This window comes from Eretmochelys imbricata, chromosome 10 (genome assembly GCF_965152235.1).
Source record: "Eretmochelys imbricata isolate rEreImb1 chromosome 10, rEreImb1.hap1, whole genome shotgun sequence".
NCBI lineage: Eukaryota > Metazoa > Chordata > Testudines > Cheloniidae > Eretmochelys > Eretmochelys imbricata.
The window spans coordinates 11756970-11783982 of record NC_135581.1 but is presented as its reverse complement, the minus strand read 5'-3'; the positions used below and the strand labels follow the sequence as shown (position 1 = coordinate 11783982).

Genomic DNA, 27013 nt, shown 5'->3' with positions numbered 1-27013 from the left:
TAAACAAAGAACAATAGGAAGGAAAGAATGGCAGGTTGATTATATTAAAAACAACATTTCCCTCTTAAGGATGATTCTGTGGATAACAGTGAAGAAGAAGAGAACTAGATTGAACAAGTCTGAAAAGAGAGAAAGGACAGGGAGTCAGGGAGAAAAAGAGGGTTGCAGAGATGGGTGAGAAAGATATGTACTGCACTCTGTCACTGGAGAAACTGTGTCTGAATCTCTGTTCACGTTCAGAATAGCTGCAACAAACAGGAACTCTGCTAGACATACACACAGAGAAAATGATCACACTGGTGTGGTTTTAAAATAGATTTTAAAACATTTGATTTTAACAAGCCAACAACTTTAATTAGACTAATGCCTGACCTTTTTACGGTGCCCAATTGATGTTTGTACAGGAGTCAGAGCATACCAGAATGAAATCAATGTTTTTCTGATACAACAAGAGAAAGTGTGCCATCTAGCGGTGAGTTCCTCACACTGACATCAAAAATAACTGCACTTCTTTTTTACAAACCCAGAAAGCCTACTCCCTTCCAGAAACACTATTATTCTGCAAAACTAATTTCTTGCCTGAGATTTGCAACATTTATTTACATTAGAAGGCGTCTCTGAGGTTATGGTGCCCTCTAGCAAAGGAAATATTCACTGAAGTCTGTGAAAGTTTTGTACTGGTGCTCCTCACTAAGTCCTTCTCTGAAAATAACCAACCACCTGGTCACCCAATCCACAATGATCTGTAAAAATCTACTGTCATCAGTGTGCCACAGGGAGAGACACGGAATAAGAGGAACACACTTTACTGACACAGAACAATAGAATCACAGCTCATTCCTAGCAATCAGGAGTTACAATAGTTTATATCAGCCAGCAGTGCCTCTTCTAAAGCGAGTAGCCTGCAGAGCAAAATAAAGAGGCTAATACACTTAATACACAGCAAGTAGATTTATTCTGCAGATGAAAACTAATGTTGCAGAAGAACTGTAGATTTGAGATAACTGAAGGCTTAGCATCTCTGGGAATCCATGACAGAGTAAATATAAAGGGGCTCACAAAATACTGACCGAGTTCCTGCAAACCCAAACTACACCACTCTTAACAAAGAAGCAGAGTCTAGTAAATTGGAAAGTGAACAGCATTAGGACATGAATATAGAGGAACCCTTGGTCAAATGCATATGAGACTGCAGACAGCATCGTGATTTGGGTACAAGTGGAGTGTAACAGATAGAATGCCATGTACAATTTTATGATCTGGGTAAGGAGGGGCACAACTTATACGTCCATCATATTGGTAAACTGTTGAAGTTATGCTTGCATTATATATAGGGTATAATTAAAAATAGCATGTGCTGTTCTTACCACCATAAGAGTACAAAGAACTTTGGAGAGGATGAAAAGGAGCAGGGGAAGGACAACACAAAACAATTCCAGGCTAGGCGACAATGTTAGCCAGTCTTCTACAATTTCTAATGTTTAGGCAAGGGAGCAATCACAGGTTTCAAAAAAGATGGAACTGATTCCCATCACCTGGTTGAGGTGGCAACAATTCAGAACTTGTGGTCACTGGACTACAGTACAGTAGAGCAACTTTTGAGTAAGGTATTTAGTTTTTGCACTTTTCATAGTTTATTTCCACCAAAGTTGCAGCACTGGAAGACAACCACCAAATCTCTCATAAAACTCCCCAAAAAGATAAGCACAGAGATGTTTGGCCTTAACACTCCAAGAAGATGCCCCCTCCCCTTCCAAATACTATTACATAAAATTACACACCAAAAGCCCTGCTCATAAACTAATCTGACAGGGAACCTCCAGGGACCACGCAATCAGTGAACAAAAGCCATTGCGAGCAGACACAGAAGAGAAACCCTGAAGAACAGCGGGAGGAAATGAAAAACCATCTTCCCCAAAAGAGCCACAGGCTGCGCGCTCTTCCCCTGCATTCCATGTATAAATGGAGAAACTAAGAAGAGGAGACACAGGGACATAATGCATTCCCTTTCTTCCTGCTTCTCTAGTTATTAGCAGACAGACAGTACATTGCACTGGCTCTTTGGGATAACCATCCAACTGTTCCCATTCTCTCCTACTCACTGTCTAGCAATTAACTTTCCTCAAGCTTTCACAAGAGGTACGCTTCAGGAATATGATTGGGACAATGATCTCCCTTTATACTTGGTCTCATTTCCTGGCTGAAAATGAACATAATTCATACTGAAAGAAGCCTGGGAAAAAAAAGTAGCTCCAATTCCACTTGGTGCAATCACATGCAAAAGGTGATTTTCTTGAGAGCAATTTGTTCGTCTGTACAAAGAAACGCCCTTAATACTGCTAAACAATGCGGCACAATAAAAAACCTCACTAACACTTTTCATCAAATATTCTGACTTTAAATGAAGAGGTTATCAGACTTCAGCAGGAAGAGTCACTTGGTTCCATTTCCTTTCCACTGTGAAATTACCTTATTAAACCTTTAACAGCTTGAGGTAAGTAAAAGCTTCCATACCACTGTCTGGCAGAGAGAAAGTTTGCTGGGAAGAACTCAGTACTTCACTCTCCTGCAAGTCTGAACATATGAACCCTGAGCAAAGGCAGGAGACGGTCTCAGCATTGCTATCTACCTACGTGCATTAAGGAAAAGGTAGCTCACCACACACATTGGACAACACAAAGAATTATGAGAAAACTAAGAGGACATTGCTTGTGAGAGAACAGGGCCGGCTCCAGGATTTTTGCCACCCCAAGCAATAAAATTTTTGGCTGCCCCCGCTTTTTTTCATTCCCTCCCTGCCCTGCCCCTTCCCAACCGCTTTCCCAAATTCCCAGCCCCACCTTCTCTCCCAGACATGCCGCATTTCCCCCCCCCATTGGTTCCTCTACCTCCCCCCCGCCCCGCTCACCTCCGCTCCACCTGCTCCCCTGAACACGCCACCACTCCGCTTCTCCCCCTCCCTCTCAGTTGAGGGAGAGGCAGCGCGTTCAGGGGAGCAGGCGGAGCGGAGATGAGCGGGGCGGGGGGGAGGTAGAGGAACCGCTCCCCGCCCCAGCTCACCTCTGCTCCATCACCACTCGGTTTCCTCTCCCAGGCTTGCCGCACGCAACAGCTGTTTCGCGCGGCAAGCCTGGGAGGGAGGGGGGAGAAGCGGAGCGGCGGTGCACTCAGGGGAGCAGGCAGAGGCAGAGCGGAGACGAGCTGGGGCACGTTTCTATAGGCAGCATGGCCAGCGCCGGAATGCCGCCCCTAGAAATGTGCCGCCCCAAGCACCCGCTTGTTTTGCTGGTGCCTAGAGCTGGCCCTGTGAGAGACAATCCTCTTTTACCTCAACTAGCAGCGTACCCAATATAGAATCCCAAATCCAAACAAGGCTAGGCCCAAAGTATGCCATCATTTTGCATGCAAAACTTCCAGTGTTTTTGTTTGTTATGCAGCTGCAATTGATGGGATAGGGACAGGGGCCCGAGTGGGGAAGTTTGATCTGCGATAAAAGTTGCAGGTCAAGCCTAATTCTTGTCTAAAGCGTAGCTCTCAATGCAAGGATGTACAAAGGAAAGCAGTTCTTTTGGGCAAAACACATCCCTTCCCACCAATAAGCATAATCACACTTGAAACATTGAGAGAGCCACAGCCCTTGCAAAGGTGGCACCTGAGCATGGCCCTAATTTCGCAGATTACTTTTCTTGCAAAGCAGCAGCTATCCCTGGGAAGAAGATGCAACAGATACCACTCTTTGGTTACATCACAGACAAATTAGAAGAGCCAGAACTGTGATTTAGTTCAATGCTAAAAGATGTCAATCTCTGTATCTGTAGCAGCGGTTCTCAAACTGTGGGTTGGGACGCCAAAGTGGATTGCGTCCCAACTTAATAGGGTTGCCAGGGCAAGCATTACACTTGCTGGGACCCGGGGCTGAAGCTGCAGCCCGAGCTGCATCACCACGCAGGGTGGCAGGGCTCAGGCTGTGGCCCCCTCTCCTGCCACCCAGGGCAGCTGGGCTTGGGCTCTGCTCCCCCCCCGACCCCACCCCAGGGTAACTTTGTTGTCAAAACGGGGTCGCGGTGCAATGAAGTTTGAGAACTCCTGATCTACAGTGTTACACGTCAGCCCTCTCTTTGACAAGTGTTACAATCATTTCACTGTCCCTAGAAAAATTTTCTCAGCACCAGAAGTGAAAAATGTTTATTACACCTCTACCATCATATAAAATACAGGATAATAAGAGAAAGAGCTGTTAAGTTACTACTTTAGAAAACAACACGACAGGTCAGTCTAACGCAACATTCCTGAGATTTCGTTACAGGAATTATATTTTCAATAATGCATCACAGGCTCATATATGTGACTTGCCGTACATCTCACGAAACACTCCACTCTTAATATGGTCACACTAACTCAATTCCTTCTAAATATGAATGTAGTTGTACGCAAGAAGTTTAGAGAACTAAAAGCTGAACCAGCTTTCCACCCACCACAGTCTCAAATGGATTGGGTCAGGCTGTCAGTCACCAGTTCACAAATTAATCCCCAAAAGATACTCTTTGACTGTTTGTATTTAACAAGGCAAAATCATATATACTTCATAGCAGTGAGAGAGAGGAGTACCAACAGACAAGTTTGCACACGGGAGGACAGATAAGGTAGACAGCCTGACAAGCTTAAGCCATCAAGATCACTAAGAAGTAAAGCAAGTAGAACAGGTGGTTTAACTCCATCAGCACCTACCTGATATTTAAGCCAGTGCTCTCATCTAGTTTTTCCCAGCTTTTCAACTTTCCCAGAAGTTTCTAGGGAGGAGGAAAAAGAAGTCAATAAAGAAACCTAAATGAGTGTTCTTACATCTCAACTCCTATAGCTGCATTTTTCATTCCTTCCACCTTAGCCTTTTCCACTTTTTTTCCTGTGGACTTTATCATCTATGCATGGCCCAGTACTGCTGGAACATCATTCTGTGTACCCAAGACACTATTAACAGTAGCATTAATCTTCCCAACCACCACAGTTACATGGCACAATGTACCATTTCTGTGCCGTCCATTATCTATCCTTGTGAATTAACCCCCATGCACCAGATCCTGTTACTGCACAGACCAAAGAAATTAAAGCAGTATTCCAAACATGCCAGTTCTATACCAGCTGCTGTGCCCATTTCTCCTCCCCCACCAAAGGGATATGCATCACAACTCTCTATGCTTTCAGTACCAGACTGGATTGCCCAAGTCAGATCTAGCCCTTATAATAGCTCTGCACCACAACAGTTTCCATGACCGGGTAATCATCTTGAAAAATCATTTTACCTTTGAGTAAAATGTGGATGGGTGAAAGGAGTGATTCAGCCAACAGCAAAACAAAGAAATCAATTGTATTGATACAAAACTGTACAGTGGCCCCTTCTACCAGCAAAACTGATCTGAGGGTATGTTACAGGTTCCCATTATGTGTCTATCTTATACCAACACCTCTGGTAAGCATTGGGGAACCGAAAGGGCATTCATAGGTGGGGCAATGTGAAAGGGAGATGCCACAATGAAGATGCGCTGCTACTTAGAGAAGTCTTTAAAATGAACAATGGACAGACCTTTGTTTTTCTCTCATTATGAACACTCCCCTCATATGGGTATTCTACATCTTAGGCTACATCTTGGGGTTGGGCCAGCACGAACCACAAACCACAGTAATCACTGTCTGTACCCTCGCTATGTCTAGAGGAACTTAAGTTCCCTAAAAGACCACACAAGCAAGAGCAGTAGCCCCAGTTCTACTTATATAGCAAATGTTCTTGGCTCCTCACCTCATTCTCCAATTCGAGGTTCACTAGATCGGCCTGAACCTTCTCATAGCGCTCCAGTTTCCTCTGGAGACCTTCCACCTCCTCTCTGAGTAACCCATTGTTTTCCTTCATTTCCCTGAGAAAAAGAGAAAGGGCAAAGCCATTACAAAGCCACCACAACAACTCAATTCTCTTATGTAAACTCCTGGACACACACACACACACACACACACACACGGAAGCATAAGGTATTAAAAAAGCCATTATGACACTGAGCCAAAGTGGTAACCTTCTATAACCTTTGCTACAAAGTGACTGTTACACAGGAGGTACCATTCGCTGGGCTAAGTTTTCCCACTCCAGAATGCCCTGAGTTATGTCCAAACATATGAAAATTTCATACCTGCTTTACCGATTGTACAAAAACAGAATTTAAAGTAAACACAACAGCCTTGACATTATGATGCAAAGTCAATATGAATGCAGGTCTGGAACTCAGCAAGTAAGGAAACAGGCAAGAGTTAGTGCTCTTGTCCGTTTACAGATAGTAAGATTTCTTCAGCCCCGAGTTTATTTTAATATAGGTTTTGTGGGGGTACATTAGTCAGTCCAATGGTGTCAAAAATAAGACCACTAATCTTTCAATGTGCTTCTGTTTCCACTCTGCTATGACACATTTCACATTTCCAAACAGAGAGGACTGCATAGAGGCACCTGGAGAGTTTCCATGATAAATCGTCATTGAATGGTGGTAGTCCACATAAATCAAGAGCAAACTCAAAGGAGCCTGCTTAGACTCCAGTCTTCTAAATTGTGGTAAAGGGAAGTTGGCAAGATCAGATACTCGTGTACTTCAGACTTTTTGTTCATTTGTTTTCAGAGATTGAAATTAAACTCTCTCAGGATAACAGCATATCAAAGTAATGCCAGATTACTCCATAAACACAAGACAACCAAGTTTCAAAATTCATTAGTACTTTGGAAACCTACAGAACAGATTCTAAAAGAGGCAGCACCAGAGCAATTTATAAACTTCAGCAGCCAGTCTTTCAAAATGATACACTGGCACAAGAATGCTTTCAAAACATTAGTGGAAATGCTGACTGGCTGGTAACAAAATAAGAATTTAAAATCTTGCCAAGATATTACAGGGATAGACATGTTAGAAATGTCGTGAGATTGAAGAGATAGCCCATCACAAATCCCATAAAGAAAGGATTTACTATCAGCAAGTATGTTTAGCATCAAATCCCTCTCCAATCTCCCCTTACTATGCACAACCTTCCCTTTGATCCAAGTTGAAGGTAAATGTGTCTCACCTTCCAAAATGACCAATCCTCATTTCATGATCCCCTCACACTGTGCAAAAGGAGATTTTCCAGAATCCTCCAAATCACAATAAACTAGTAACCATTACAACACTGGCTCAACCTCATACACAGTAGATACAGAAGACCTTTAAACTTCCTTCCATAGCATTCTATTTGGAAATTTCCATTCTGTATAATGCACTGTATAATGCAAAGCCCCCGAGACAGAAACTGACAGCTATAGGAGGATGGATCACAGCAGAAGACAGCCATTTTTGACATATGCCCCATACTGAAGGCAGATCTTTCCTTCTCACCTGAAGTAGGCATTATCCTCCCTGAGCTGGAACAGTTCCCGCTCCATCTTTGGGAATCGGGCCAGCTCTGTTTTCATGTTCTTCACAATTGCAGCATCTTGTTCCTGCAGGGAGAGCTTCTGTTCCAGATCCTGGAAGGTAAGTGATGACATGAGAACAAGACGACAACTGAGTTTAGCTCAGGAAGGCTCAGAGCTACCTCTCCACCAGACTGCTAAACCTGTCCAAATCCTTTTCTCTCTAGCACTCTCTCTATCCTTACATTAACTCCAACATACATCAGAAATGGGTACTGTTAACATTTAAAAGGACATCTGTCCTCCCTTTTACACATCAATTTCCTATTTGTCAAGGAGTAATAAGCCAAAGGTCATCTCTTCTCACCTACCATAAGGTAATATATGAAAGAAATTAGTACTCTGATGGACTTATTAGGAGTGGTCAGAACAGACACACACAATGGAGACAGGTTTCAGAGTACCAGCCGTGTTAGTCTGTATCCGCAAAAAGAACAGGAGTAATTGGGGCACCTTAGAGACTAACAAATTTAGCTTATGAGTAAATGAGAAGACATTCATTGGATAGAGAGATTCTGGGATGAGAACCACACCTTCTTCCCCGCACATTGGTTTTTCCAGCAGACTAAGAGTTTATTTAGAGCAGTGCTGCAGTTTGTTGTCCTCTTTCCCCACCTCCACTTCCAGTCACTCTGCCTGCTGTAGAAGTTTCTCTTGACACATCCATAAAGAATTGGCAATGCTGCTGCCCTTCAATCTTGCTCTACCCAATGCCAACCAAAGGAAACTCCACAATCAGCATTCCCTCAAAGTCAAGTTTAATTCTCTCCATCTGTTTCTATCTCTACTGCCTCCTATCTCCACAGAAGAGAATCACTCCTAACTGGCCCAGAAGTTAGTTTGGCAGGACAGAGGGCATCTCTATACTTCCCCCAACAAGTCAACCTGCAATCAAAAGCATTGCAGCTAGCTGTACTTTGTATGCATATTAAAAAGAATACCCTGACTCCAGTGGAAAGATTACCCCAGAACAGGAAATGAGCTCAGAGTTTCAAGGCTCACCATCTGCCATGAAAAAGCAAACATGTCTAGAAGTATTGTGCCAGAGCCCTGAGTGACCAGACAAGACCAGGCTGAGCTTGCATCCAAATAATCTGCTATATAACGATGCAAATCAGTTATCTACACAGAAGGGATCTGTACAGCTTCTAACCACTTGGACTCTGTGATACAGAAAAGACAAAAAATGTTATACAGTAAGTCCTCACTTAACGTTGTAGTTATGTTCCTGAAAAATGCTACTTTAAGCGAAATGATGTTAAGTGAATCCAATTTCCCTGTAAGAATTAATGTAAATTTGGGGGGGGAGGGGGGGTGTTAAGGTTCCAAGGAAATTTGTTTAGTCAGAAAAAAGACTATTTTTATATACACACGCACACTATACCTTTTAAACAAACAATTTAATACTGTACACAGCAATGATGATTGTGAAGCTTGGTTGAGGTAGTGGAGTCTCTGGGTGGAAGAGGGTAGGTTATTTCCCAGGGAATGTCTTACTGCTAAATGAAGAACTAGCTCTCAGCTGAGCCCTCAAGAGTCAACACATTGTTCTTAATGTAGCTTCACGTGGCAGAGAGAGACACAGACACTGTGTGTGTGTGTGTGTGTGTGTGTGTGTGTGTGTGCGTGTGTGTGCGTGCGTGTGTGTGCGTGCGCGTGCGTGCGCGTGTGCGTGTGCGTGTGCGTGTGTCAGACAGACAGACACCATGTATGAGACAGCGAGCCATGCATTGCCCCTTTAAGTATGCTGACCCCACTCTAAGTACACTGACTTTTTAAGTAGATCAGCAAGTTGAGACAGCAACTGCTGCCAGCAAGCTCCATCCATCCTGAGCCCTGTCGTGTCCCCCCTGCTCTGTGGAGAAGGGGTGCAGGAGCAGCACACAGCAATGGGGGGAGGGACAGTTGAACTGGCCAGCAATTGATAGCCTGCTGGGTGGCTGTCGCACAGGGAATTTAGGGGAGCTGATGTGGGGCTGCTGGTCCACCCTGGTTCCAAGCCCCCACCAGCTAGCTCCAACAGACTGCTCTTTCTGTAAGCAGTGGACAAAGCAGGCGGCTGCCAAACAACATTCTAAGGGAGCATTGCGCAACTTTAAACGAGCATGTTCTCTAATTGATCAGCGGCATAACAACGAAACAACATTAACTGGGACGACATTAAGTGAGGAGTTACTGTACAAGTGCTGAATATTATAGACTGTGTAATCCACCCTTCTAATTTCTGTGCCTTGACATCTGAATTTAGGCAACTTCAGCTCTACCCACCTAACAAGCAAGGCATTTATATGACAGAGTGGCTCTCAGTTTCTGTAAGGGTAAATCTTCCCAATACTTTTTGTATGTAAAAATGAAAAGTAGACATTCAGCATGGGTCTCGCACACTCTCACCTTAATTTTCTGCTCATGTTCTGCCAACAGAGTCTGGCTTGCTTGCAGCAACTGGATTTGTTGGTTGGCCTCCTGACATTTTCTGTTTTAAGTAGACATAAGAGACAAATTTACATACAAGAATCACTTGATGGGAACTATCTATTATAGATATAGAGGTATATTGGAGACACACACTTATTCAAGTGTCATTTACCACCACGACCAAGGACTGTTGTGGTGTAAAAGCAAGAACTGCCCCGCAGTTTAATTTAATTTAAAGTTCTAGAGCAACTGAGACATTCACTGTGGAGACAGATTACCTCTACTTAGGAAAGCAGAAATATTCATTCTTCTAAAAAAATACTGACTCCATATAGCCATAGAGATCCTCACAATCAAGTTACCCCATGGCCACACCAACAAATACATGAGTACATTACATAAAGAAAGAGTCATTTAAACCTTGATCCTAAAAAGGAGTGTTGGTACATGGAGCTGAAAGAGGAGGATGCAGCAGGCAGACACACACCTCATCAGATCTTCTAATCACCCCTCAACTACACATAGTACAAAATCAAGTATCAACATGAATATGAGAAGTAAGGGAGGTTTTAAGCTTGGATGTTTTTTTATGAAGGTAGAATTAAATTGCTGCTCAGCGCTAGTTTCCGGCAAATTTTATAACCTACACATCCAGATCAAAAAAGCCCTTTGAACAGCAAAAATAAAAAAGCTGTTGAACGTTTTCTGAATGGCAGCAGCTGCAGAAGACTGAAGATTTCTTTTTTCCTGGCAGTTGTTAATCCCCTACTCACTGGTGTTGCACATCCAGCTGTTCCATCAGCTCCTGCTTCCGAGATTCCTGGCTTGTCATTTGCATCTCCTGATTCATTAAACTCCACTGCAACTCAGATATTTTCCCTTTCAATACGCTGATCATCTGGATTCACAGAAAGAAGAGGAAGAATAAACAACAAACAAATAGACCATTGGACCTCCAGGCTGAACATTATGGAATGCAAACTGCTGAGATATAACAACTGACTAATGTGAAACACTGAATCTAGAAATAATTCACAATAAGACCTGCAAACCCACCTCAGAACAAAGTCAAAGAAAATTCTTTGCTCTCTTTCATCTGCCCTGCCACCCAAATTGACATTTCCATTATTCATTAAGTGTATGACCTCAAACTGGTATGCAAAAAAGCAAACCTCAAAGCCAGAACCTATGCTCACAAGAGGATGTGTCCTACTGTTGACAATTATCCCATCATCACCATATCCACATGCTCCTAAGCAGTGGGTTTTCAAAATAGAGACCCAAAAATTTTCAACCAGTCAAGTAATAGCAAAGATAAGCCCTCAGTAGGGGTCTAGCTACCATGGTGATTGGCACAAAGAAGTATGGCTAAGACAGTAATCACAGCAGCATTTGCCATTACACCTTTACTAAGCTACTAGACTCAGCTCTCACTCTCAGACTCACTCAGAATACACACACAGAGGGACAAACATCAATACTGCCAAGTCTGAAATAAACTAGTTGACTGACGAACCTTATATGGCAAATATAGACAGCAAAGCAGAGGAAGGAACTTCACAAAGTTGAAGAATAAGCCACATTGGCTCGAATAACCATTATTCACCTGACCCTCATACCTCACTCCCACCTTTAGCATTCTGAAACGTATTGGATTGCACCCAAAATGTGTTAGATGCATTAAAGAGACAAGATCCCTGTCCCAAATTTTACCAATGTGGGGATAAAGGTGGCATAGAAATAGGTCAGCTGCATTTATTATTGGGTTAGTTTTTCTTCCAACCTCCAACAGTCTTCCTATTTTTATTGCCACAAATTCCAATTGGCAAGTTAAATCCACTCATTTGAACCCCTCCTCATGGTCCCCAAATCCCTAAATTTTGGGTGCTTAGCTAACAAATGCTAGTAAAGGAAGTTGCCATTTAAGACATATTTGGAAGATGTCTCCTCTAGGTAGTTTGGTCCGACCTAAATCTCAGCTCCGCTAACTCTCCTGCTCGTTTCCTTCACTCCCTTGGCTCCCTCTCATCTTATCACTCCCTCCATTGCTTTCCCCCACTCTCCACATCATGACTTCTATCCTGATTTCCCCCATGCCCAGAACACTCTCCCTGCCCTTGCCCTCCAACTGTCTTTCTCCTCCAAATCCACCTCTCCAAGCAATGTCATCTCATATTCCCCATATTCACCACTCTCGAACTGTTATCCCGTCTCCTGTCCTGTTTAGACTGTAAGCTCTTTGGAGTAGAGGACACATCTCATCTCTGTTTGTTAATCACTGTGTACACTGTGGTTCTAATTGTTGTAACAAGAGTGGATTGCTTCAACTCCATGTGACCCTCAAAGTCACCTAGAGCACTGGGTGAAATAAGAAATTGCTGTGCTCTTACTTCATTAGCTTCAGCCAGTTTGCTCTCCTTCTCCTGCAGCTTCTTGCTCACAGTCTCCATGCTCTTCTTAAAGGATTTATTCATCTCCATTTGTTCCTTTAGTTTAGCCTCAGCCTCCACTTCCTTTTCCTGATAGTGCTTTATGCGTGTGAGGAGCTCCTGGTTACGGTCAACCTCTCGCTAGGGAAGGGAAAATGTAAAGGGACTTCATAAAGAAGAAAGAGCCATAACGGTGAAGACATTGTCCTTTCCTCTTTGCCCCTTTCCTCACTATACGTCCCACAGGCAACCCTACCAACCAATGCTTTTCAGAGCCAAGCTCTTTTACCTCCTCGCTAGCAAAGCTCGTATCTCACTGGCAGCTTCTCAGTGACCGGGGAATGAAGCCAGGAAATTACTAGACAGATTCCAAGCACTTCTTGAACTGATGTATGGACGTTAGCACACAGAGTTAGCTTCATGGTTTGCACAGCATAATTTACATTGGCTCAAACATGAAAACCCTGGATACATCAATTACCCTTTCACAAGAAGTTTATTTCACTGAGCCTGGGACCCTGATATCTGGAGTAACAAGACAAGTTTCTCTGTGAAATTTCTATTTGCATTAGAGCATTTTAAGTCTAAAATATTTTAATCTTAAATAAGTCAACTTTAATCATACAACTTAAACAACCAGTGCAACGAAACCACCAACATATGGGGGGGCAGATTTAGGGGTTTTTTCAGCCATATTTATTTATTTTATTGGCACTCTGACAGCATTTCCCATGCCATTTCAAGTTCATTTCTAACTCAAATTGATTAGCACTTATTGAAAAATGTAAAGCAAATTGCTCTGCTAATCAAAGCAAATCGGGCCACAGATTTACATACTAAGCAAAGATTATGCAAAGCAACGCACGGTTCCTGAAACCTTTATCCACATGACTCATGAAACGCTGAATTTGAGCAGGGTAATTACCACACTGCTGGATTAGTGCTGCTCCCTTTTTGTACCAGTATTTTAAGGGTTTCTGTGACTGACTCAGCTAGATTCAGGTTTGAACTGTTCTTGGCTTAATCCCAAGATCGACTGACTTGAGGCAGAACCAGGAATTTACTCAGTGACCCACCATTTCACAGCTACAGAGTAAATCTGTCTCCCAGCATCCTTATAATATTTTGCTGGATTGACTTTTTTTTTTTTTTTTTTTTAGCAGCTGAACTTCGGAGAGATGCTAAGAGCTTTATAGGATGACAAAGCCCACAAACTCTGCTGCTTATTTTAGCGACATAGCTAAGCAAACACATTTGGGCACACAACCAGAAGGCAACAAAACTATTAATCACTGACTAGAGCTCAGTGTCTTATCAATGCAGCTTCTCTCGTATTGCAGTCGCATGACTGGTGTTATCATTCCAGTCAAACATACCAAATGTTTGCAATTGTGCCAAATGAAGTTTAAACGCTTCTGGAAGAAACAAGGTTTAATGCAGCAGACCTGAATCTCCTTTTGTTTTATACTGATGAGCAACAGAGTGCTCAATAAATAAATGTACAGAATATCTGGTGGTCAGATCAATATCAGACTATTTGTCAGCCATGCAACAAAGTTTTAATGATCTCAGGATGCTCTGACTGAAGCCTTGGCTGTCAGACAGCACGAATGCCGTACCCACCTCGTAGCTCCTAGCATTAGTATTAGCTGCCTTCTCCAACTCAATGCGAGCTCTTTTGTGGCTCAGCTCCATCTGCATCTTCTCCCGTTCCACTTGCACGAGCTGAGATTTGGAACGGATTTGCCCAGCTTCTTCCTCCAGCTGATCAGTTTCCATGTGAAGAGAGACACAAAAAACATACAATCAGCAGAAAAACAATAATATTTTGCCTTTCTATAATACCCTCCAGCTTCGGCTTTCAAATTACTTTACAAACCTTGATATATTTAGCCCATCATGTCCTATATGGGAAAGGTAAGTATCATCATAACCATTTAGGAGATGGGGAAACTGAGAACCAAGAGTTATGTGACATGCCCAAGGTCACACAGTGAGTCAGTGATAGCTAAAAATGGGAGTGTGGGTGAATTTTGGGGTCTTAACTCCAAATTTCCCACACCAATCATTACAGAAGCTCCCTTCTAGAATACACTTACCACACACAAAACTAAAAAGATTCCTATTACAGATTTCTTTGGTCCTCTCGAAGAAGAAACAGGAGCTAGTCAAGGGTCAGAGACCAGGCCCCATACTTACATCTGTGAAACTAAGCGCTGAACAAATTAGCAGGTTTTTCCCACTGCAGTTAGACATATATGGTACAACCTAATTTTTATTCATATGAATGCATTTTTTGTGTAAAACTTCTGCCGGTACTCCTGTGCAACCTAGGAGCACTGAAGGAATTAACAGAGCACTTGTCTTTATGAAACATTAATACTTCCTCCATGTTCAATCAGAATCCCAGACCTCAACACACATTCATTGAAGACTCCACAACCAATGGTGTCACACAAATAAAAGAGTAACGAGTTTAAAATATTATAGTCAGAACTTTAAATGCAATGGAAATTAAAATAAATATGGCAAACCCTTACTTTACACTCAGAGACATAACCAGAGATCCATAACAAAGCTACAGAAGCTAAGAACTTTAAGGGAGATTTGTCTAAGATATCTTAGGTATTGCTGAAATGCCCATCACCATAGTATCCATAAAGACTGGTTTAGTAAATTAGACATTTACACTTCCAGGGCTACAATTCTGGCCCAGATAGAGGTCCTCAATGGAATGAATTTGGTGATCTCAATTCAGCCCTCAGAGTCACTATCATAAACACACCACCAACAGTTTAGCCCAGCTGACAGTATGTTTTCAAGAGAGAGCTAGGCAAGGCAGGAAAACTTGTCCAACACCGCAAGCAAGCCATCAGTTAAGCTCAGTCGTGGGGCAGGATGAAGGGAAATCGCAATACAGATGCCTGAGTTGGCCTACAGATAACTTAAAGGGGAAGAATTCAAGGGAGCCCCTTGATTAACCAGGACAAAGAGTCAGGCCCATAACTCACTTTTTTTTTTTTTTTTAAATGAAAGGAATGAAGAGTTTTATTTTGGGTGCAAATTATCTCCCTCATTGACAGAATGTAGGGACAGCAATGTAAGAAGGGACAAGCCCCATCTCCTAACTAAAACAAATCTCCAGGCCTAAGATCAAATGAAATCTAAACTCTTGACTGCAGTGACACTACAGCTGTCAGCAAGCCAGGGATGCCTCACCTGCACCCTCTGCTGGTACTGCATATGCAAGGTACTTTGAAATGATCCTGGTGTGGCTGGACCAGATGCCCCCTCCACACGCTGTGAAATGAAGTTGTTGAAAGATCTCAGGGTGGAGAACACAGTTGTATTATCCTCCAGGTTCTCCATGGTGAGCTCTCTGCTGTAAACACACACACACACAAAGCCAAAAGTGACACATCCAGGACAGCTTACAGTCTTATTCACTGCTGTAACCTAGGGAAGGCATACTCCTTCCTTCAAGTCACTCTGGAGCAGAGTTTCTCAAATGCGGCCACCAGGGCCATATGCAGCCACCAGCGGATTTTTTTTTCAGCCACAACAGCCTCCGAAGCATGGGGGGAGGGGAGGAGCCAAGCAGATTGTGGGGGCAAAGCAGCAATTCCTCCTTGCAGCGCTCAGCTGTTGCTCCTGAACAACTGTTACGAAGGGCAGCAAGTTGTACCACCTTGGTGTTTGCACTGGCACTGCCAGTGGGGATCGGGGTACCCTGCACAGCACAGCCTCCTCGGGGGGCCCCGGCAGTGTGTCTGGAGACATGGTGTGCACAGTGCTGGAGGTAGCTGCAGCTTTCAGTTGCTGGAGTGCTTCCCCCAGGCAGCTCCCCAACTCCTTCCCAGTCAGGCACAGGGAACCGGGGACTCTACAGGCAGCTGGTGACTTCCTGACCCACCTTCCCTGAGAAGGGGGCAGCTCTCACTGAAGGGCCATGGGAGGCAGGGACAGAAAGACAGATTTGTAGGAGCAGCCACTAGCAAGAGTTGGTGGCCACACTCTGAGGCCACCAACAAATTTTTTGTGAGAACCCCTGCTCTGGAGTCCACATTCTTCCCACATGCATAGGGCCCTACCAAATTCACAGCCGTGAAAAACAAGTCACGGACCGTGAAATCTGGCTATTGTAGGGGGATCATGGTATTGCCACCCTTACTTCTGCGCTGCCTTCAGAGCAGTGGCTGCTGGCTGGGCACCCAGCTCTAAAGGCAGCATTGCCACCAGCAGCGGCTCAGACGTGAGGGTGGCATGGTATGGGGGGCATCACTTTTTGAGAGGGGGCAGGGACAGCCTTATAGGTGGGCAATGTGATCGGGGGTGCGATGGTCACCCACTCACCCCATACAAACAGCCAGCCCAAGACCCCTTTAACACCCAACCACTTGGGAGGAGCAGAGGTGGGGGCGCCCTGGCTAGGGGCTCCTACTTTGCACCAGGCTCCAGCTGCCAGCCCCAGCCAGGCAGTGGAGGGATAGGAACTTCCTCTTCCCCTGCACGGGCCGCTCCTGGGGCCAAGTCAGACCCACCTCCGGTGGTGGCACAGAAGTAAGGGTGGCCATAACATACCATGGCACCCCCATTTCTGCACTGCTGCTGGCGGCGGCTCTGCCTTCAGAACAGGGCTCCCAGCCAGCAGCCGCCGCTCTCCAGCTGCCCATCTCTGAAGGCAGCATCACCACCAGCAGCAGTGCACAAGTAAGAGTGGCAATATCACGACACCCCTACAGTAGCCTTGTGACCCTCCCACAACCCCTTTTTGGGTCAGGACCCCCAGTTACAACCATGTGAAATTTCAGATTTAAAAATCTGAAACTGTGAAATTTAAGATTTTAAAAATCCTCTGACCATGAAATTTACCAAAATGGACCGTGAATTTGGTAGGGCCCTGCACATACAGCATGCAAAACCAAAACTGTCAGCTGCAGTAAAAGTGAGGGAGCCAAAACCCACACGCTGCTGCCCAGAGGGAGGAGCACATTGGTGGCGGGGCCCTGTGCTACTGCCCCGGGGGTTCAGGGGTGGAGGGCAAGGTCCTGTGCTGGAACTCCTTGCCAGATGATGTTGTGAAGGCCAAGACCATAGCAGGGTTCAAAAAAGAACTAGATACATTCATGGAGGATCGGTCCATCAATAGCTCTTAGCCAGGGTGGTCAGGGATAGTGTCCCTAGCCTGTGTTTGCCAGAAGCTGGGAATGAGCCATAGGGAATGGATCACTTGATGATTCCCTGTTCTGTTCATTCTCTCTGGGGCACCTGGCGTTGGCCACTGTCGGCAGACAGGATACTGGGCTAGATGGGTCCTTGGCCTGATGCACTATGGCCGTTCTTATGCTGCCCTAGGGGAAGGGGCACATTAGTGGTAGGGCCCTGTGCTACTTCCCCAGGGGGGTTCAGTATCAGGGGGCATGGACCTGGGCTGCTACCCGGGAGGGGTCAGTATCAGGGGGCAGGGCCCTCTGCTAATGTCCCTGGAGGTTCAGGTTTCAGAGTAGCAGCCCTGTTAGTCTGCATCCGTATAAAGAAGGGGAGGACTTGTAGCACCTTAGAGACTAACAAATTTATGAGAGCATAAGCTTTCGTGGGCTACAGCCCACTTCATAGGATGCATACTGTGTCTGGGGACGGGGCCCTGTACGGCTGCTGCTGCCGGCCCCCCCCGGTGGGGGTGGGGGTTCTGGGGGGGCGGGGCCCTGTGCTGCTGCTGCCGCCGCCCCCCCAGTGGGGGTGAGGGTTCTGGGGGGACGGGGCCCTATGCTGCTGCTGCCGCCCCCCCGGGAGGGTGGGGGTTCTGGGGGGGCGGGGCTCTGTGCTGCTGCTGCTGCCGCCGCCGCCCCCCCGGGAGGGTGGGGATTCTGGGGGGGCAGGGCCCTGTGCTGCTCCTGCCGCCCCCCCGGGGGGGGTGGGGGTTCTAGGGGGGCGGGGCTCTGTGCTGCTGCCGCCCCCCCGAGAGGTGGGGGTTCTGGGGGGGCGGGGCTCTGTGCTGCTGCTGCTGCTGCCGCCCCCCCGGGAGGTGGGGGTTCTGGGGGGGCGGGGCCCTGTGCTGCTGCTGCCCGGGCGGGGGATCTCTGCAGGAAGAAGGGCCTCGTGCTGCCACGGGGCGGGAGGGGGCGGCCAGTCCCGCTTCCGCCCTGGGGGCGAGGCCCGCGGTGGGGGGGCAGCGCGGGCCTCTCACACTCACCCGCCGCAGCTGGCTCCCTCGCTCCGGCTTGGATCTCCCTCCTCGTCCTGCACCGAGATCTCACGAGAACTCGCGCCCAGCTCCCGCGACACCAGCCCGCCCCCTTGCCGTAATGCTGGGATTATGCTTGTGTCCTCGCTTGTAGCGCCTCCGTTCTCCTCTTACCGTAATGCTGGGAGCACGCGTGAAACTCCTATGTCCCCAGCGCGGTAAACCAGTGAGTGTCATGGCAACGTTGTGCATGGGAGACCTGCCACTTTCTTGGGGAGTGGAAGGCTGATTTTCTGATTCAGCCCCTGGACTGGGGTTTGGGAGACCTGGGCTCCAGTCTCCGCTTTGCCGCGTGAGCTTGCTCACTCTGTGCTCCAGTGGGATATTTCCTCTCTCCCCTCCTTCGGTTGTTTAGACTCTGTCAGCTTTTCCCAGTAGGGACTGTCGCCCACTCTGTACATACAGTGCCTCGCCCCCTGGGACCTGGACTTCCTTTAGGACCTCTAAGCGCTAGTGCAACACACATGTTTAACAACAGGAGTCATTCTACGAGGGGCCAGAAAGGGCATGAAGCCCCCCTGCAAGTGACCATCCCTTCTCCAACAAGGCAAAAGGCACCACACTACAGGAGTTGGGCTGCCAACATGCCATAGGGAGAGCGAGTAACGCACCTGGTCCCCCCAGATCTTCACAACTCCTGCCCACAGTAACACCCATGCCTGCATTCCATCCTTTGAACCCTGCAGTTCTGCTATCAGATTGGACCAGGACACCTGCAGAGAACCTTCCCCTGCCCCTTCTTCAAAGACAGAAGCATCAGGAGGGACTCCTAGGATCATACACCCCACAGGGCTCAGGCCAGCAAGACCTGATCATATGCTGTCCTCTACTGAGCATTTTTTTTGCTTCATTTCCAGAGGAGACAAAGAGCTTAGAAAATGAGCAAAATTCTAACCTGGACTAGCAACGTTAGTAGCAATATAACCGTGCATGCATTGGATTTGCAATCACATCAGTGACCAGCCTTAGTACTGTCAGGAGTAGAAGCATATGCCCAAAGTGCACTATTAGCTCTGGAAAACAAAGTGGCCTGTATGGAATGAAAAGCTGTATCCTTTTGTTGCTGTCCTTCTGCAAGTAGATAAAGAATTCATGAATTCTCACTCCCACATTCCTTCCTCACTCTTTTTTGGTATGCAATTGCACCTTTGCCCCTTCTGCCTAGAAATGATGGATACAAGGCTGAGAAACTCAGCAATTCACACCCCAATCACCCCTCTCCAGCAGTAGCACTAAGGATGCCGTTAGTTTCAGCCATTCATGCCCTTATTCCACTCTCACGGGAGGGTGCAGTTTAATCAAACCAAGTGTTTAAACAGAAATCCAAGGTAAATCACAGTAACTAAAATGTGTAAACCTCTTCACACTGCTAAACTGGGAATCCCAGCTATGCTTCTACTACACGCACAAGTGACTCTGACCAGCTTTTTCCTGAGGCTGCATGAGAGAGCCTCCAGCACTTTGCTTTCCATGGCTTTGGGGCGCAGCAGGCTAGAGCTGTAATTGCAGGGAGAATCCTGCTCAGCCCAGGGCTGGAGCATGCCAAGTGAAAACAAACTCTTTGGGGAATTTAGCTACTAAGCTCTAACAGGACTTGACTTGAGTACATGCAAAAACTGATTTTTCAGAGGCTTGTAAGCTGGTTAAATGTGGTTGGATTGTCATGGGGACAACAAACAACACATCTATGACAAAAAGGCCACTCCTCCTCCAAGCCCCTGCTCCAAAGCCTAGGCACAACAGACCTTCTCAGAGAATAAGGCACCTGAAGTTTTTGATACAGGTAAAACATGCATTTTTCCTAGCCTCTTTCTTAGAAACAGCTTAACGATTTTGGCTGAAATTTTCCAGAAAACTTCAGCCTGACGCAGACGTCTGGCATAGAAAGGTTCAGCCCATCTGGTTATTTGGCAAAGAGTGCACTAATAAATTGCACTAAGTCTTAGGAAAAATGCAGAGGAAGTAAAACTGACTCCTAGATCCTTTCTCTTCACTCTCATTATGAGAGCCACCTTATGTTTTGTTCAAAGCATGACTGGAGTCACAGAGTAGCAATTTGAAATAAACGTACAGCTGTAAACAAATCAATAACTTTTATTTTTGTTTCCATCCCCTACAGCCAGCTTTTATATCATTTCCAAGAGCTTTCTTCCCAGAGGTGGAGTTAGACTGGATGTTCTTACTTGCCTAGTTAGATTATGAACTCAGTGGGACAACAACCTCGTTTTATTTTGTACCTGTAAAGCATGATGCACACCTATGATGTTATATAAATGACAGATTTCACCAAATTAGGCTTAACCATAAAGCAATTCAATTTCAGAGTCTCAATGCTGGGATTTTTTTTTAAATACACTTCAAATCAAAGTATCCAGTCAGTGACTGACAACCACTGCAATAAAGGCAGACACAATCAGTGTTTCTGATGTTTCACTCCATCATTGTACAGTTTTGCCAAATAATAGATCTCTGCTGACTCTTTCCGACTGGACTGAGGCTTTATAGTTCTCACGTCCTGGAAGCGCTCCATTAGTCTGTTTTGGAGAAGATGGGCTTCCCGTCCATCCCAGAATTTACAGAGGATAGTTCCTCTTGGCCGCAAGATGCTTCGGGACAGATCCAAAAGGGTCAAGCACAAGTTAATCAACTTCTGATGATCTAACTCTCGGATCCCTGTGGCATTAGGTGCCATGTCACTCAAGATAACATCTGCCCTCTCTGTAGGAAGGAGCTCCTGGATCTTCTTAAGCGTGACTGGATCTGTAATATCAGCATTGGAAAGGAAGACTGCTCCTTCCAGAGCGGAAATATGAAGAAGGTCAACTCCAAGGACAAAACCAACAGGGGCATTAGGATCTAGGAAACAAAGAGTTAATGCAAGAATGGAAGATGCAAGACACCTCCCTATCTCCAAATTAATCACTCTTATTACAAGAGCTGCTAACAATACAAGTCATATTCATGAGTTCCCCAGAGTTCAATATACAAACCTACACCACACATTGACAAAGTGCCGTCTAGCCCCCCTATAACCAGAATGCTCATTATGCTCATCTCACCCTAGTTATTTTTAGCACATTAAAAAAAATAAAAGCAAGCTTTCTTTAAAGATCACTATTCCAGAAAGCCTCTTCATCCATCTCTACCCAGTGTATCAACAGTAAGGCTATGCTGGAGTCAGCCAATAAGAACAGTACTTTGCCCTGTTATACAGCACCTTACAAACATTAATGAATTAAAACACAACACCTCTAGGAGGTCAATGTTACCACCACGTTTACAGAAAGGGAAATTAAGATACAGAAAAGCTAAGCTTCTTGCCTGAGGTTATCCACTAAGGGATGGTCTCAGAGAAGTGGATTTACTACAGCGATGGTGTATGGGGAGACTTTGGCAAACCAGTAATGTGCCTGAAACCACTATGGCTTATTGCTAAAAGCAGACAAGTCAGCAGGCTGTAAATTGTCCAAGTCAGCAGGATTAGCTTAACCAAGACCGGGTGGAGGGGGGTGGGAGGGATGGTGGTGTCTTTGGGTGCCACGGAGAGGGCAGCTTGACCCCGTGTCCTTCCTGAGAAGAACTGTGTTGAAATGGCTGATACATGCATTTTAGAAGAGCAGGATGTGCCCCAGGAATGTTTATTGCGGGCCTCAAGGCTGCAAACTCTGGAAAAACCTACACCTGGTTAATCGATAATCAGAAGGAACCTCTTGCTTGACAATTGAAACTACTTACTTAACAAGTTTTCTTTAAGGGATCTGTCATTCTATTACTAATGTATAAATAACGAGGAAAAGTTTGAGGTAGTTGGACTCTTTTTGGACTCTCCCTCTGGATACATTTTGCAGTCCCCACTGGCAGACGAAAGATTTGGCCACCGGAAGCCTGCCACTGTGCCACTCGAAAGTCATACTCAGCTTTGGTAATTATCAAGGGTTGGGGGTGTTTTACTAACGTGTTGCGGACGTGTGTGTAAGTGCTTGAGACTAAGTAAAGTTTAGCTTTAAGTGAAAGCACTCTTGTGTTGTCCTGTTTGTGCCACCCATCTATTGGTCGGACAGCCGTGTCTCCCCAGATTTATTTCCTGACACCACTTCGCACAGAGTAAAAGTTACCAAGAGCTTTGTGTTGAAAAAACCCCAGGTAACAATGGAACAACCTCTTACATCACTGTAGTAAGTATCTACAGTACAGCATGTTGCTAGCGTAGACCTATTCTAAGCTAGTGGCAGAGATGGGGACAGACCCCCTCTTCCCCTATGCCCAGCCCTTTTCTTTAGCCTTTAGATAATATACCATAGAGTAGCTCAATGTAAGAGCTTTAGCCACTTCTGCAATACATGAGCCATCTCCTTCTGGGTTCTCACAACACATTTTTTGGTGGCCTCACAACGTGGCCACCAACTCTTGCTGGTGACCGTTCTGACAGTTTTTCGTAAAATACTTAATTGAGTTTAGGAAAAACAAATAAATACACACAGATACGCATAGGCACGGACTCCATGGGTGCTCCAGCCCTGGAGCAGCCACGGAAAAAAATTAGTGGGTGCTTAGCACCGATTGGCAGCCAAGCTCCCCCACAGCACCTCCAGCCCACCTGCATGCAGCCCCACTGATCAACTCCTCCCACTCCCTCCCAGTGCCTCCCAACCACCACGATCAGCTGTTCCACTGCGTGCAGGAAGCGCTGGGAGGGAGGGGAGGAACAGGGATGGGGCATGCTCAGGGGAAGGGGCAGGAAGAGGTGGGGTGGGGTGGTGGTGGAGCAGAGGCGGGACAGGGATGAGGTCTTGGGGTAAGAGGTGGAGTGGGGACGGGCCTGGGGGCAGAGCAGGGGCAGGACAGGGCCTTGGGGTGGAGTGGGGTCAAGAGCAGGGGCAGAGCAGGCGCTTGGGAGAAGATGTGAAGGGGGGGGCAGGCCTGGGGAGGAAGGGGAGTTGAGCACCCCCCGGGGTAAAGAGAAAATTGGCATATACATGTCCAAATCACTGTAATTTATTTATGTAGGATTTTTTTGGCAAACTCAATAATAAAAATAATGTACAGCTGTCTCTATTCTTTACTGGACCTAAACAGAACAGAAACACAAATAAAGGTGCTTTGCACATTGTCTTTTTTTGTTGTTTCTTTTGCTTTTTTGGTAGCTTTTTTTTTTTTTTTTTTTAAGACTCCCTAGATATTAAGTCTGTGAAAAGTAATATTAACAAACATACAAATATCACTTTTCACAGCAGACTTACTTAGCCCCAGCAAGCCCTGGATGGGTAGGTGGGTTTGTAGGCAGAGGGGGCCAAGGCAGAGGGGTAGTGGGGGTTAACTCAGGGCTAGAACCCACCACCACCTGGCTAGGTAATGAAGCTCAAAGCCCTGTGGCTGGAGCCTGCTACCTGCCACCCCAACGCTGAAGCCTGACCCCACTACCCCCAGGAAGGTGGGGAACTCACTGGAGACACAAAAGCTGGAGGAGGCGGCGGCACCCAGAGGGGAGCAGGGCCCAACAACTGCTGGCAGTCCTGGTAGAGGGGCCGCTGCTTTACCCACCCCTGCTACCGCCATCACTGCCCAGGAGGCTGCAGTCGCAAGAAAAGCCCGGTTGGCCGCATTTGAGAAATGCTGGGTACTCCCTAAAGATGGCTTCTCCACTCCAGAGGAGTTGCTCCTCTTTATTACCAGCATGGTTACGAAAAGCCCCGCGTACTTTAAACTTTATACAGCTAGTAATGACTGTGCTGAATGTAAGCACACACCCACATTCAGCTTTCTTCAGCCCAGCTAAATCTATTAGTAGAAGACATTCCTCACAGACTGTAGGTTGAGTCAGCATTGTCTAGTTCTTTTGGGTGCTAAGCATGTGCACTCACCAGAGCCCAAAGCATTGACTCGCTGTACAGCAACCTGACTCCAAGCTCCAGGAGCTGCCCCGCAGTCTATCACAGAGAGCCCTGGACGAAGAATCTTATGTTTGTCATCCATCTCCAGCAGTTTGAAAGCACTCCGGCAACGATAATTATGCTGTTTTGTTGCCCGCACAAATGGATCCTTAAGATGCCGCTCCAGCCAGCGATGCTCTGCCCCGGTTTTGCTCTTTAGATATCCTGCAGCAGTGTGGAACCTTTGGCACTGAAGGGAAGCGCTCACCAACCTCTGATAACTATAAAAGAGAAAGGTAAGTTAATCTGTTTCTGCATAACCACTGTGCACTTGACAACCATATGTCTCTAAAGTAACAGACTCCAATTCTAACCTCATTCCTTTCAATCTATCAGTAAGCTCGTCTACAGATGGAACTCCTGAAATTTACTGGCTCATTTTAAGACTATTGGGCACCTGCAGTTAATAATTATAATTATTTATTATTTGTATTGTAGTAGTATCCAAGAGTTTCAATTATAGACCAAAAAGAAAAGGAGAACTTGTGGCACCTTAGAGACTAACAAATTTATTTAGTCTCTAATTTGTTAGTCTCTAAGGTGCCACAAGTCCTCCTTTTCTTTTTGCGAATACAGACTAACACGGCTGCTACTCTGAAACCTGTAATTATAGACCAGGATCCTATTCTGCATCAGCACTGTACAAACACAGAACAAAAGGATGGTCCGTGCCCGCAAAGAGCTCAGCATTTACAGTGAGATTTTTGTATCCTAAAAACAGCATCAACATTATCCAGTCCTCGAAACAATTCTGCAAGATAGATATTATTGAATACCATGACCATCTCACACCAATCCGGTAGCTTATGTGAAGCTAGATGGTTCTTCTTGGTCCAGTCTTTAGGGAATAGGTGTTCACTTTGCAACATACACCATCACTGTTAGCAAACTGAGCACCTTTGTTGGCAGTGGCAAAGGCACCAAGAAACAAATGAACCTGGATGCCCCTCTTTCTCCTAAAAGTAGTTCTTTAAACATAGTGAAAGGACACCATGTTGTAGCTGTTCTGTGGATAGAGAGAGGCATTCAGTCACCAGAGCTGTCATTAAGGAACCTCACCCCAACACTAAATTCACTAAGAAAAAAGGTTAGTTAACATTACTCCTCCAAAAGTCTCCTTTTCCCACTAATAGATTTAGTCTAAATTCTCCTTCATCTTTCCCAATAACAGCTGTTTTATAAACATTGATTCATAGATTTGAAGGCCAGAAGGGACCACCTATTATGATTACCTAATCTCACCTCCTGCAAGATCATAGAATTTCACCCAGTAATTCCAACCCTTATCTTGTGTCTGAGCTACAGCATGTTTTTAGAAAGCTATTCCATCTTGTTTTAAATCTTCAAGTGGTGGAGAATCTACTACATCCCTCTATAAGTTGTTCTAATGGTTAAATCACCCTCACGGTTACAAGTTATATGTACCAAGAGAAATCTGCATGTGCGATAAGGACCCAGACACAGGGTAACAATCCAATCCACTATTTGTAAGCTCTTTCTGATTAGGTAACCCCCCATATAAGTGATGCTTTTGAGACAATCACAAAGGCCAATATCAGTTTTGGGCCCTTGTAGCACTGGCATGTTGTATCACGTTATTCAGGGACCATGACCCATTGTCACATGGTATGCAATGATGCTGCAAAGGAATATATCAGCTCAACATCACAGTGTCAGACTCATGCGGTAGAATTTCAATCCCAGAACATACCAATTGTCCCCATTTTTGGGACAGTCATAATTGTTTTAGCATACAATAGTTAATCCTCTGCATCTCTTTCTTTTTCTTTCCGTTCCAGCGATTTCAAACTGAGTCCATTTGAGTGAGCTCAACAATGATTCCCCCCCCTTTTTTCTCTCCCCAACTGTCCCCATTTCTAGATTTCAAATATTAACAAGTCTGAAGTTTTTCCTTCAAAGCAACAAAAGTGGCACCCCTGCCCTATGTGATGCGACAGGCCTTGGGGAAAGGGGGTTTGCGCGCACACAGATCCTCCAGGCCCAAATAGGGGCTCAGTGGGACAGGCGAAGAACAGAACAAGGGATATGGAATGGAGTCTTATCCCAGCCCTGGGGAGTCACACCCCGCCCCCTGCAATGCGCCACAGTGACAGGGAGCACCCTGTGAGCAGCAGCAGCAGCAGAGACACCCTCCCCCTTAACCCCGCTCTCGAGGGGACGGTACCGTGGCTAGTCACAAGTGTCTCCCGACCGGGCCGTCACTGGGTTCAATCCCCAGCTCCCCGCTGTCAGACTCGCCCCGCTGCACCCCCTGCCCGCCCGCCCGCCCAACGCGGGAAGAACAGAGCGACCAAACCGCGCAGGGACCTCAGGGCGGAGCTCCCCGACCCCTCCCCGCGGGGTGCAGCCCCCCAGCCCCGCGCCAGGCCCCCTCACCGGCTCATGGCTCCGGCCCACAGCCCCGCCCGGCTCCCAGGGTCTCCTCTGAGACCTCCCCGCCTGAAACACGCTCTGCGCCGCGGGTTCCGGCTCCGCGCAGCGCCGGGGAGGGGAGAAA

At 46.0% G+C, this 27013-nt stretch overlaps 2 protein-coding genes across 4 annotated transcripts in view; both read right to left on the bottom strand.

Moving 5' to 3' along the window:
• The window catches only part of MAD1L1 (mitotic arrest deficient 1 like 1), a 554397-nt gene extending 535821 nt beyond the window's left edge, over window positions 1–18576 (bottom strand). For 2 of the 3 annotated variants that reach the window (XM_077827951.1, XM_077827953.1), the window contains exons 1-9: window positions 18515–18576; window positions 15541–15703; window positions 13945–14085; window positions 12283–12462; window positions 10666–10790; window positions 9869–9950; window positions 7401–7531; window positions 5795–5909; window positions 4729–4790 (exon numbers count right to left, since the gene is read on the bottom strand). In XM_077827951.1, coding sequence (XP_077684077.1) covers window positions 4729–4790; window positions 5795–5909; window positions 7401–7531; window positions 9869–9950; window positions 10666–10790; window positions 12283–12462; window positions 13945–14085; window positions 15541–15690 — 986 coding nt within the window. In that variant the 5' untranslated portion in view covers window positions 15691–15703; window positions 18515–18576. The remainder of the gene's footprint in view (window positions 1–4728; window positions 4791–5794; window positions 5910–7400; window positions 7532–9868; window positions 9951–10665; window positions 10791–12282; window positions 12463–13944; window positions 14086–15540; window positions 15704–18514) is intronic. The other variant, XM_077827952.1, reaches the window with a different exon arrangement.
• A 2065-nt stretch (window positions 18577–20641) lies between these two features.
• MRM2 (mitochondrial rRNA methyltransferase 2) lies at window positions 20642–26946 on the bottom strand. The gene is made up of 3 exons (XM_077828952.1): window positions 26893–26946; window positions 24427–24716; window positions 20642–21421 (listed from the first exon to the last, which is right to left on the bottom strand). The coding sequence occupies exons 1-3, from the start codon at window positions 26898–26900 to the stop codon at window positions 20979–20981; spliced, it is 741 nt and encodes a 246-aa protein (XP_077685078.1). The 5' UTR covers window positions 26901–26946; the 3' UTR covers window positions 20642–20978.
• Window positions 26947–27013: the final 67 nt, after the last annotated feature.

Excerpts from the sequence above, each read along its gene's own strand:
- MRM2 (XM_077828952.1), bottom strand. Across the intron at positions 21,422-24,426 it reads AGTCAATGCTTTGGGCTCTG|ATCCTAATGCCCCTGTTGGT; the intron begins GTGAGTGCACAT and ends TTTGTTTCCTAG.